This window comes from Echiichthys vipera, assembly GCF_963691815.1.
Source record: "Echiichthys vipera genome assembly, chromosome: 11".
Taxonomy (NCBI): Eukaryota; Metazoa; Chordata; class Actinopteri; order Perciformes; family Trachinidae; genus Echiichthys; species Echiichthys vipera.
This window is the reverse complement of record NC_139836.1, coordinates 22,616,965-22,630,082: the sequence shown is the minus strand read 5'-3', so window position 1 is coordinate 22,630,082 and position 13,118 is coordinate 22,616,965. Positions and strand designations below refer to the sequence as shown.

Below are 13,118 nucleotides of genomic sequence, written 5' to 3'. Positions count from 1 at the left end.
CAGATGTCTGTTCACATGAGCAGCCTCTGTTCCTGCAGCCAGGCCTTCACCCAGCAGCAGCCCATGAATCACACGCAAGGCTACACATTCACCGGCCAGCATCGCCGAAAACTGATGAATTATGTTTATCTTTGCAGTGTAACAAGAGCCATGAAAATCAATCTGCTTCTTTTCCAAACTGTTGACCACACGTGTGTAGGTTTCATCTTGACATTTGTTGAAATATGGGGACAAGACTGTGATTCACTCCAGACGTGTTCAACATACAGTAAAGCTCACACTGTTGTTTATAGGGTAGCTGTGAATGTCCAGCCATGTTATTAGTCTCTTTATAATCTGTTAGCATTCCAAAATTATCAATCTGACACATTAATCCCCCCACCAGGCAACAAAAACCCGGGGAGAAAGATTATTTAAGACTAACAATGAGCTGTAAACTATAATAAATCTTAGTCCAGTATTGTTTTTTATAAACCCTTGTGTTTTTTCTGTATCACGTCACTCAAATCAATAACCTCTTTTTTTTCCAGTAAATGTGCTTTAATTTTTTATTACTGTGCCGTTAATTAATTAGGTTTCTATAAAGATTTAACATTCTCCTTTAGGGGCCGTGGCACCTGAGTTATACATGAGTGCAGGTAACATTCAGTGGCTTACATTGAACAAATTAGACAGCATCAGTTAGTGCGAGTGAAGGCACATATGGACGCAGAAAATCATTCTAATACTCGAGCAAACATTCAAAACAACATTATATTTGGCGGCCACAACGACATAAAATCTCTGTCTCGCTGCTGCCTCATTAAATCTGAGCTTTTATTGATAGACCGACATCTAATCCAACAAATATTCATTTGCAGAGATGTTTCAGCATCATTACGTTCTTATTATGCCTGGTCACTGTTTTGCCCCATGGTGAGGCCTGATCCTCACATAAACAGACATCAATTTTTTTAACATTCAGGCCCTTTGAATGGCTCCACGCAGCGTCCCATATTCATGACCCGTGGACATGCTGCGTGGGCAGAACATCATTTCTCTCCTGCCTGGTTGTCCCACGTGTGTTCCCACATCAGCCCCAGTGTTTTTCGTAATCAAAGTCAAGGGTCGGACATTATTGGCAGCTAGAAATAATTGAGCTAATGTCCATCATGTTGGTTTGAAGCCTGGTTCACCGCATTTAGAACAAAATAGAATTCATGTAATTTACTACAGAACGTAATAGCGCCCGGCCCCTCACAGCTGAGAGGACGTAATTATGCAAAAGTCTTTTCTCTCTCGCTGATTGAGCAGTTGATCTAACAACACACACAATAGGGTGAACCCCTTTCAACAGATCGTAATTGACACGAAACAACAATAAAACAAAACAAATTAAACAAGTGTGTGCGGTTTATATAAGATGACTAATAATTAATCTGATAAAATTAAACATAAGACTGAAATTAATAATGAAAACAGACAGAAAGCTGTGGATGTTGGAAAAAAGAGCCTAGTGAAAAGGGAGAAAGTCAATATTTTATCATATTTGTAAAAAGTAATGACATGACCCAGCTAATGTTTGCGTTCTGATTAGCATAATTAGCATGGCAACAGGCCAAACTGACCATGGTTACCATTATGTCTGTTATTTTGAGCATGTTAACATTCTGACGTCAGCATTTAGCTCAAAGCGCTGCTGTGCCGAAAAAACAGTGAGGGGCAGAGACACTGGCATGGAGACGTTATCGTTCTTTCTTTATTCGTACGTTCTTCAGAAAACAAACACGTTATCAACTTCCCCAACTTCCGCCATTTAAATTTTCATTCAGACCAACATCACGGGGGCCCAAAACAGGAAAGAAATTCTCATTAAAAAGAATAATGACCAACTCAATAGCTGTTTCCCCATTACAGTTTCAGTAACAGATGAGGCTCATTAGGGAGCCAGGCTAGAGGTGATTTTAATATTCTTTTTAATACAGTATACATAGAATATTATTTGAGGTCCTCAGTCAGAGCAAGGGCAAAACCAATTACACTTTTGCCTAAATGGCCGCATTAAGCTCTGTTGAATGTGTGCACATTAAAACAACCAATTCTCATCTGCCCCATTTATTATGTAAATGTATTTGAATTAGAAAATGAACACTGTTCTACTGACACAAGTGTGTATTTGCATATGTGCCAAATTATTTGAATGTTTTGAATAATGCATCCTAGAGAACAACCTGTGAGATTTGACTGAAGTTTATCTTTGTTTCCGACGGGGAGCACATGTGATGACTTTGTAAAATAAGTTCCTCGTCCGTATCGCCTCAGGGATAATTTACCATCATTATCGGATCTGTTTTTTCTCATCTAAGGAGAAATAAAGACGGATGAAAGACAGGAGGAATGAGAAGGCGTCTCACTCCCTCAGGTGGGAACCACAGCTAATGGGTTGATGGAAGGCTATGAATTATACATGATTTCACTGAGAGGACTGTTTTGGATGATTTTAAGATCCATTACGCCACATCTATCTGCCGCCTCTGTGCTCCGGTTGTCCAGGAAAACACCAAGTCAAGGTAGTTTTGCGGTAGATAGAGCAATTGTCTGTCGTCAAGTGTTGTTTACTCACAGAAGCAGTGTAATAAAGCAGATGGTTTCTTCTGTCTGCTCTCTCTGTGGCTCTCTCCTACTGTCAATAACAATCCTCACCTCAAACATTTTCATTTGATGTCTGAAATATAATGCTTCCTATATCCTGTTTATGTGGAAGGTGGAATGAACTTTTTCTTATCAGCAAGAAACCACCATATCCTCTTTTTGAGTAATAATTATCAAATGATTGCTGCTGGCAGGGAAATGAAAAACTATTGTGTTTACTGCGTTTCTGCAGTAAAAATACATTTTGTAACTATGTTGCCAATGACTATAATTCAATTGTCATTAAAGCTTGGCACAGCTGATAAAAGTGTTCAGAATTGAAGAAAATATCTGCTGGGTCTGAGAAATTACCTTTATGTACTTTATAATTTGCAACAGCAGATATGTTTTAATTCAAATGTAAATGCCACCTGAATATTTCATCATCATAATGGGGATTTTTTTAATAAACGTATCTACCGTCAGAACATATTGCAAACCATTCAATCATTCACCACCAACATATCTTTAATTGGTTTCCTTCAATATCCGTTCATTTCAGCATGATATTGTATTGTTATATATGTTTAGGCCTGAGGTTAGGTAATGATCATGATATGGGAGGGAGAGTGATTCAGGGAGAGATAATTGCACAAATTACCTTTCAGTTTTTAGACTATATTGCCATGATCCATGAAGTGAATAGCATCGTAGAGGAGCCATTCAGCGCTGCATGTGTCGCATAAACTGTCTATCCTCAATCACATGTGACTCCACCAGACATTTCGCCATTCTTGGCTGAGATAGATGATACAGCGCTGCAGTGTATCGGTGAAATCAAAACATTAGCAGCTAGCGGACTTCCTCTGCTCAGAACATCGTGGTGAATTTCAACCTGCATTCACATTTTTTAACCCTAACATTGATGAAACAGAGCAGCTAATGTTAGCAGAGCATCAAGTTTGACTGCTGAGCCACTCCTGCAGCTCCTGCAGCATGAGGAGATAAAAATACTTTTTTTTTAAAAGGATTATGATTGTGTTCTACAGTTTGGAAGATATAAAAAACGAATATACAAATCCCAAAATTGAAAACTAAAGAGCTATCCAACGAACAAATATCCGGATAGTCGAATATTCGGGTTCAGCCCATCACAAATACAGTACAAATGAAAGAAGGCTCCAAAACAACAGTTTAATTCCAAAATGAGAAACCAGGCGATAAACAGGGAGATATGTATCCTCTTGATGAATGATGCTTATCAAATGATTGCTGTAGGCGGGAAAAATAATATCAATTTTGTGACTTACATCTATGTTGCCAGTAAATAAAACAATATAGTCAATCAAGCAGTGCACAGCTCATTAAAAGGTTTGAATTTGATACAATACCTGCTGGTGTGCAGCTTTTCCCTGCCCGCCTTCTAGAAATTACCTTCATGTACTGCTGATCTGCAAATATGTCTTAACTGAAATGTAATGCCAACTGAATTGAATTTCTTTCTCTCACAGCATCTTATCAGATTGCGGTGTTGTGGTGGTAGAGGGTTGACTAGATAATGACATGATAACATGATGGTCGACATGGCGTCTTCTATCACAAACAGTGGTCAAATGAAAAAGACACGTTTTTTTTATTACTGACCTGCTGCATGTAGACCCACAATTGCAGTTTACTACAATGCATGTAAGCACACTCTACTTACCTCTTATGAGCAACCTGGTTTCTTAAGTGCATGTAAATGACCTACCTGGAACACTGACTGTCCCTATTGCATCTGCCACTTATAACCAGGAGGTGTGGTGGTCAGCACTGTCATCTCACAACAAGAGGGTTACTGGTTCGAATCCTGGCTGGGGCCCTTCCGTGTGGAGTTTGCATGTTCTCCCAGTCTGTGTGGGTTTTCTCCGGGTTCTCCGGTTGCCTCCCAAAGACGTGTATGTGTTAGGTTCATTGATGACTCTAAAATGCCCGTAGGTGTGAATGGTTGTCTGTCTCTGTTCGTCTCTATGTGCCCTGCGATAGACTGGCGTCCTGTCCAGGGTGTACCCCGCCTCACGCCCGATGTCAGCTGGGATCGGCTCCAGCCCCCCGCGACCCCGACAGGGACAAGCGGTTGAAGATGAATGAATGAACAAAGTGCACAGTCCCCTGCTGGAATTTAGGCTGCGGGTGGAGATGTTTGCAGCGAGTCTAAGGGTGAAGATCCAAGAGAAGGCAGAGACAGATACAAAGCTACACAGCGTTTGGTCTCCTTATAGGTGATGATTGCGTAAATACAAATTTCAAACGACTGTCAATATGAAAACGAAATGAAATACATCTCAGACACTTGGTTATAACTGACTCCAAGAAAATGCAACATAGAGCGTACTGAAGAAACTGCCTTTATTAACATTATACGCCAACAAGGATCCATTTAAATTGTTGATTCCACTGTACAAAATTCAAAAATACATCAGGTGTCATCAATCTAAATGTTAAAGACTACAAAGATATCTTGCAATATTATATAATCAAAATAAATGCCGACAATAAGTGACAAAAACTCAAGGGCGAAGAACAAATCGAAACTGAAAACCCATTAATACAACACGCGATTCACTTAATTTAGATGAGATGAGGCCATTGACCCCCACACGGTGTGCTGGACATGTGTAAGCCTCAGACATACAACGCACAGGCGAAACAGAAGCTATCATCTGCAGCCGTGTTACAAACTGTCTGAAAGTCAATAAGCGGATTTTGGATATTACCACCAGCACACTACTCAAGAGTGCGGTGGCAGCTTTTACTGCATCTCAAGGTCCCTGTTCAAATAAAGCTCCGAATAACAAACATGTCGAGCTGTCAGTGTTAAAGTTAATCAGAATTTAATGAACTCACTGTCACCTCAGGTTGTTAAGAGGATTATTGAGGAGCGTCCTGCAGCAAAACTGAAGTAAATTACGTCGCAGAATGACAGTTTGGGTTTAATAAAATGAAGGCCAGGGGGTGTAATGTATCATTGTCACTTTGTGTATCCAGATTGATTCAATAACACCACGGCAGGGATGTGTTTAAGTTGTTGGAAGAGACGATTTATTACACAGAACCATCTGAGAAAGCATCATTAGAAACTGATTGGTAAAGGGTAGGCGCTTTCAAAACACACCCGGCAGGTGATTGGATGAACCATCCATCAATCAAACTCTTCTCAAAAAGGAGAAAACGTCTTTGCCATCAAGAAAAGCCTTCTGTGCCGTTCTCTTGTCTCAATGTTACGATAAAACTATGTATGCATAGGTATATGTATATTCTAAGAATGTAGGCCTATAAATTATATTGTATTACTTTATATATATTATATGTTATTTATAAAATGTTATAATATTGATTACTGTCTAGTTAGATTTACAAATTGTACATATAGTGGATAAAAGATACAGATTACAGCAATCACTCAAATGTTAAGAAGGGGTAGGATTAAGTAAGTGAGAACTTCTTCCTACTCACACCGGGTGATAAAAAGTTTAAATGAAATAAAATAAAGCTGTGAAAGAAATATATAATAACAAACTGACAATCACATGCAGACGAGCTTCTAGTGCTTGGCACGAAGGCCGACCAAAGACAAACTGAGTTCTCATAACAGTGTGAGCAGGCACAGAAACAGGATGAAGAAACAGAAATCTGTTAAAGCATCAGAAAACACCGAACCTTGAGTCAACATGTCCACAGTGCGTTAGAATGACCACTTAGCGAGTCCTGTTCAAAACTTTAACAGCCTGTCAGAACTTTCACAGTTAACGAGGCAGTCTAAAAATAATATAAAATATATAAACTCCGGTCAGTCCGGGGCTGTTATAGCACAGCTACACAGTCAGCACCATGCACGGTTATCCAGACAACATGACAGCGGCTCGTCTGCAGGGAAATCAACAGCTCTCCTGTGATCATCAGGGCTCATCTGTGTGAGTGGATGTTATGAAGGCTTTCACCTCGGTGACCGTAGAGAGCCTTTTCCTGCCTCCGTCCTTCATCGTGATGACCAGCCTCGCGGGAAACAGAAGCGCGGGTCTGAAGCCCCGGTTGTAAAGCTATGACATCACCTCTCTGTATTTCTAGCGCTGCTCCACTACCTCCGGAGAGTAGTCCTCGTAGATGGAGATGGGAGACCCTCTCTATTGTAGCTGGCCTCTCCTGGCGTGGGCTTCGCGTATGATTTTCCCCTTCATCTGGTAGCTGTGCAGCCTAATGATGACTTCCCGTGGTCTCTGCCCCGACTTCGGTTTCTCAGCTAGTGTGCGGTGAGCCCTGTCGCACTCCGGCGGTGATTCAAGGAAGCCTTCCCTGAAAACCTCCATGAGCAGCTCTGCAAAGAAGGCTGTGGGCCGCGGAAACCTTCAACGGATTCTGGTAATCCAATCACTCTGATGTTGTTGCGCTGGCTCCGGGACTCCAGGTCGCTGACTTTAGCCAGCAGTGAAGTGTTGCTCTCTGTTAGCGCGGCACAGGAGGCCTCCAGCATTAGCAGACGCTCGTCAGGTAAATTTGCATTTACCTCGAGGGAGCCTATCTTCTGCGCGTGGTCAGGCACTGTGGCGTGGACGTGATCTAGCTTTGCTTCGAGCGTTGAAATGAAGGCTTTGAACTCAGCAGAGAGGGCTTGATCTCGGCGGAGAGGGCTGCACGGTGATGCTCCAAGAGGTTAGTAATGGCCGCCATGCTAATCTCGCTACCTGCCTCCTCTGCGGGGCTAGCCTTCGCCCCCTGGTCTTTTGCAGTCTGTCTGGTTGAATGTGTTGGCATATTTAGGTAGTGTATCCGTTAAACAAGACAAATATTAATATTGTTGTGACTTTCGGGGTCCTCAAACGCAAAAAAGTTGCGGGAGCAACACTCAACCCATGTCTACTCCATCTCAGCCAAACAGGAAGTCCCCATTTTCACGTTTGTGACTTCATCGAAATCACGTCCATACACCTGACGACCAATCGCGAGTCGAACACGGCTGTCAGACATAACGTCTCTCCCCGTTTTGATAGCATCAAATAACTAATTAAAACCAAATGCATTAAGATAAATTAATACTGCATCAGTGTGATAAGAACAACCTAAAATGAGCCCCCCATCTTTATCTTCAGTCTATGGTTTTATCACATCTGTTTTATTTGTACAAAAAAACAACTTGCTTCACGGGGGGTTATGTGTCTGTGTGGCTGGTTTGCTGGTAGCACTAACTTCTTGGAGTCTCTGCTGGTTGCCTGGCAACTGCTCAGAGACAAGAAATAGCCTGACACACTGACCTGACACACACTCTCACACTTTTTTGGGCCATTTTGCACTTCTTTTTTTAAAAAACAAACAAACTATGATGTTGTAATTTGTGAACTTTAGGGGCGTTGGTAGGTGAACTTTTATTTAGCATTTATAAGAATTAGGTTAACCGTTCCCCCCGTTTCTAGTCCCTATGCTAAGCTAAGCAGCTGCTTGTTTAAGCTTCATATTTAATTTACCTTTACTGTCAATGTATTATTTTGTTATCTTTAACTATTTCCACATTTACCTTATTTTTTACATTTTTATCTAAATCTTGTTGTACAATTACAAAAGAGATTCTTCTACTCTAATGAACATAGAAGAGAGAAGAGTTGGTCACAATTGGTTATCAATCTTCTCATCTACTGTATCCCCTTAATGGGAAAATCACATGCAAATGAATGTGCAAAATTAATAAGTAAAGTGTCTGTGAAGTGCCTTTCACAGGCAGAATCTTCTTATTCCTGGATAGCTTCATTATAGCCTTGCTGTGAGTTGATTAGCTCTCCGTGGAGCTCTGTGATAGCTCGCGGGCAAATTGACCTCATTGTTGAACCCAGCGGTAGAAATCCTCAACACATTGAACATTATGAAAAACTCACGCAGCTTGATTAAAAGGCCATACTGCAGGCGGTGGATAAACTTTTCACTCCATTTTAATTCATTACTATAAATTTACTACATTTTCACATTTTTCTGGACGTTAAAATTAAATAATAAATAAATTAGTGTTATTTCTTAGAATAGCTGGATTGTGATTGTTATGACATACAGATAGATCCTTTAAGATCAAAATCCAGATCCAGCTTCACCCCTGCCTCACCCTTGTCTCACCCTTGCCTCACCCTTGCCTCACCCTTGCCTCATGTGGACACAAACGGTGAACACAGTATATGTCTGAGCTCTAAACTGTTGAGCCATTTCAATCGTCTGTTCCATCCTGTGCTAATGGATCTGCGCTCTTCCTTCTGTTTTCTCTAAATTCACCACAATCTTCTGACCTCTTTGAACTACCTCTCCTTGTTGTTTTGTTGTCTCCTTGCCCAATGTTCCACCAGAATGATTAAAACAACCTCTTACTATGTAAGAGGGTCCGGCCTTGAAATCATTTGACCATTCTTCATTCAGGCAATAAAAGCCAGGCTTTTATCTGTTTGTGTAAATTCAAGACCTGTTGTCTCATAATAAATCCATGCTTTCTCTGCAGATACACTAAAATGAAAACAGCCACCAACATCTACATCTTCAACCTCGCTCTGGCTGATGCCTTGGTCACCAGCACGCTACCATTCCAGAGCGTCAACTACCTGATGGGGACCTGGCCGTTTGGAGACATACTCTGCAAGATGGTGATGTCCATCGACTACTACAACATGTTCACCTCTATCTTCACGCTCACCACCATGAGCATTGACCGCTACATCGCTGTATGCCACCCAGTTAAAGCGTTGGACTTCAGGACACCGCGAAACGCCAAGATAGTCAACGTCTGCAACTGGATTCTCTCCTCGGCCATCGGGCTGCCTGTCATGTTCATGGCCTCCACCGCTGTCGATCGTAAGCATGTGCACACACAAGCACCGTTACACCTACACTGCAGGAGAAATTGTGTTTGGAATTTACATGTAAGACCCTGAAACATTCGGTCTGTGATGAATATTTAGAAATACTGTAAGTCTTAATACCCACAATTAATAGATCAAATAAGCTCTCATGGAACTTTCCTTGAAATCAATCACATTTTAATGGCAAATAAAGTATATTTCATACTACAGAAACTAATTGAAAAGAAAAAAATGACAAGCGAGACCATTAATCATTTCTTCTAGACCTTTATAGATGATGAGTTCAACAAGGTCTCACAAACAAACACAAGAAGAAAACAGGACGAAAAGACATTCTCCTCATTCCAGCTTTAAAAAACAATTAAGTACTGCAGCAGGATGTATAAAAGGAGACAACAAAGAATAATTGCTTAGGTTTTTCTGTGTAATTGCACAAAAGGATCATTAAATGCCGTATGCCTGGCTGGTGACTAATATAACTGTGTGCGTAGTCAAGAGGCTACCTGCAAAGCAAGACTTGTCTGGTGGTGTCTCTGAGAAATTGCGGGGGGTAGTAGAGAGAAAACTGCCGCTGTAATTGCTAAAGTGTGATTCCACTCTGTTTGAAGAAGAGAGCTTAACAAGAGGTTTACTGACTCAGTGGAGTTGTAACTCTGCATGGGGCTTAAAGATGTTGTTGCCTTAACGCCACAAAACATAGCTTTCAGACATGAAAGTGGTATTTCTATAGGCATTTTTATGCATTTTAATTTTGGACAGTTGAGGGAAAATGAGGAGAGAGAGATGGGGAATGAAATGCAACAAATGGTCGGACTCGAACCAGGGATTTTGAACTTAATGGTAAAGGTATTAACCCCTAGACAACCAGGGTGCAATATACAGTTTCATTTAAATGACTGGAGGAGATGAGAGAATCAATAGAATTGAATTTGGCATTAACCCCTTAAGATAGGCCGACAAAACAAAGGGCTGCATATAGGAAAATCATTAGTGCTGAAACGATTAGTTGATTAACTGATGTGTCGATCAACAGGAAAATAAAACAAAGAACAATTTAGACTAGAGACCATTTTGCAATCGGATCACACCACCATTTTGGGCCAGAGGTGTTCCCTACTTCCTACTCCCCTACTTCCTGCATGTTTGCCGTCTTTGAACTCGGCCTTCATTTTTATCTCAGCCACACACCTGTAAAGTTTTGTGACTGCATCTTGCACGGTTGTGGTGCCATCGCCAAAGAGGTGGATATTGTTCCAGGTGTTGGTGGAGCCCGAACACTGAGTTAACGCAGAGAAAATACTGAATTACCATTATCCAGGTAATACAAATGTAAATACATGCTAATGTTTCTCTATTTCTTCTAAATCTGTAGTTTGTCAATTACTGTAAAAGGTGATAATATTTAAATTTCTTTTTTTACAGCTTGTTACCACTGTCCCAAAATGGCCATATCATTTATTGGAAGTTGTAAATTCCAGCTTCTTAAATGTAAAAATGGACAGCTTTTCCTTTTTTTCTATCATTTATTTAAAATCTTATTAAATTATAAGTGGCAAAAAAGCAAGCTACACTCGTCATCTTGGTATTTTTTTCACTATTTACTGACATTTTATAGATTGATCACTCAGTCACAGAAATAGAGCCCTAATTAAAAAAATAAAATAATATACGTTGCAACCCTAAATACCTTTACATTTGTACAACACTGTATTGGTTTGCATTGTGTACACCCAGGAGAAAGGACGCACAGTGGATACAAATAGCTACTTGTGAATTGCTCATGCAGAAGTAATGACTATGTGTTTACCTGTGTACATATGTGTGTGGATGTGTCTCCTCACCTTGCACAGCCTCCAGCATTGTTGACTGCAAGCTGATATTCCCCCACCCGTCCTGGTACTGGGAAACCCTGCTGAAGATCTGCGTGTTCATCTTTGCCTTCATCATGCCCGTCCTCATCATCACCGTCTGCTACGGCCTCATGATCCTCCGGCTGAAGAGTGTGCGCATGCTGTCGGGCTCACAGGTTAAGAAAAATCGGTTTTCTTTTACAAACATGAGCCAAAATTAGTGCATTATTTTGTAGATTTCGTGCCAAAGGCTTCTGATTAGAAGCAAATGGAATTTTAAGAGCTTGGGTCCACCAACTACATGGCCTATGTTGTTTGCATGGTAACTAATTGATTTTATCTTTCCGAGCAAGGAAGCAAATTACAAAGCTGCCCGGAGCTTGCATGCAAATACAGCATAGTCATTGCTCTCGAGAGAAAGCAATTAGGGAAAAACAACTTAAGCCTGAGGTTATGGTTCAGTTTTAATTCATGGCAGTAGAAGCCAAAGTTACTCAACAACAGTAATTTTGAGAAAATGTACCAAACGCCGGCATGTCTTCATTCTAATGAAGATGCATTTAAAGTGCATAGAAATGGAAAAACTAAGTGGTGGTAGATATGATTTGTTCATACTCGTAACACTTAAACCGCCACTGCACTTTTCCTTCCTTTCCATCATCCTTTTTCATCTCTCTCTGACTTTGATCCTCTCCCATTTTACCGCTCTGTCCTTCCTCCATCATCATGTTCCCTACCTCGCCGTTTCTCCTGCTTTCCTCTTTGTACTTTTTCCTCTTTCATGCATGACTCATCTTGTACTATAGCGTACACTCCCAATACTTAACCTTCTAGCTCCTTTCCACCCACACAGGAGAAGGACAGGAACCTGCGACGGATCACCCGCATGGTCCTGGTGGTGGTTGCAGTCTTCATCGTATGCTGGACACCTATTCACATCTATGTCATCATCACAGCTCTGATCAATATCCCTAGCTCCACGCTGCAGACTATCACCTGGCACTTCTGCATTGCCCTGGGATACACCAACAGGTACGCACCCCACATTAGCCTTAGACAAACATCCTCGCTGATAATTTGAATTATTAGCCGTAAAAATCCAGGTGTAATAAATGGAGATAAATCAATAAAGCCTAGTTAAGAAAACATATTTTACAGATAAGAACAAATGGAAGTGACTTTTTGATAATGATTTGTTGGTACATGGTTTTATCCAACTGGACGAGGTTTTCACACCCCATGTTATATTGTATAAGAAGGTAAAAACTATGTTGGTGAGTTGAGGGGGAAGCTGATTTTCTACTGTTCAACTGTGACCTTGTGTTTGTCTCCTGCAGTAGTCTGAACCCGGTTCTTTACGGCTACCTGGATGAGAACTTTAAGCGTTGTTTCCGTGAGTTCTGCACCCCGAGTCCCTCTGTGCTGGAGATGCAGAACTCGTCCCGGACCGGAGTCACTAGCCGCAAGCTCCCACAGCGCGAACACAACAGTGCAAACACAGGGGACAGGTCCAATCAACAGGTAGACCCCGTCTGAAGTACATGTACCTGGGAATGAATGGTTCAACATTTTTGGAAATACACTTAGTGTTCATTTAAAACTGAAATTGTTTTTTTAGGAGTGCCTTTTTTAAGGTGGCTAAAATATGTTTAGCTGCTGCCAATGTATATTGATTAGCTTTTGTGTCAGTACTCCTGTCAGTTCTACAAACTGGAATGCTAAAATTTGCTGACGTGCTAACTGTTACCTACCATAGGTAACAAACTGACTATGGACTATGTATAAGTACCTC

General features: G+C 41.0%; 1 protein-coding gene across 1 annotated transcript in view; it reads left to right on the top strand.

Moving 5' to 3' along the window:
- The window catches only part of oprm1 (opioid receptor, mu 1), a gene marked incomplete at both ends in the record, with an annotated part of 30,211 nt that extends 17,349 nt beyond the window's left edge, over positions 1-12,862 (top strand). Inside the window, 4 exons of the mRNA XM_083922463.1 lie at positions 9,119-9,468; positions 11,327-11,502; positions 12,180-12,358; positions 12,664-12,862. Of these exons, the coding sequence (XP_083778589.1) occupies positions 9,119-9,468; positions 11,327-11,502; positions 12,180-12,358; positions 12,664-12,862 (904 nt within the window). The remainder of the gene's footprint in view (positions 1-9,118; positions 9,469-11,326; positions 11,503-12,179; positions 12,359-12,663) is intronic.
- Between the last annotated feature and the right edge of the window lie 256 nt (positions 12,863-13,118).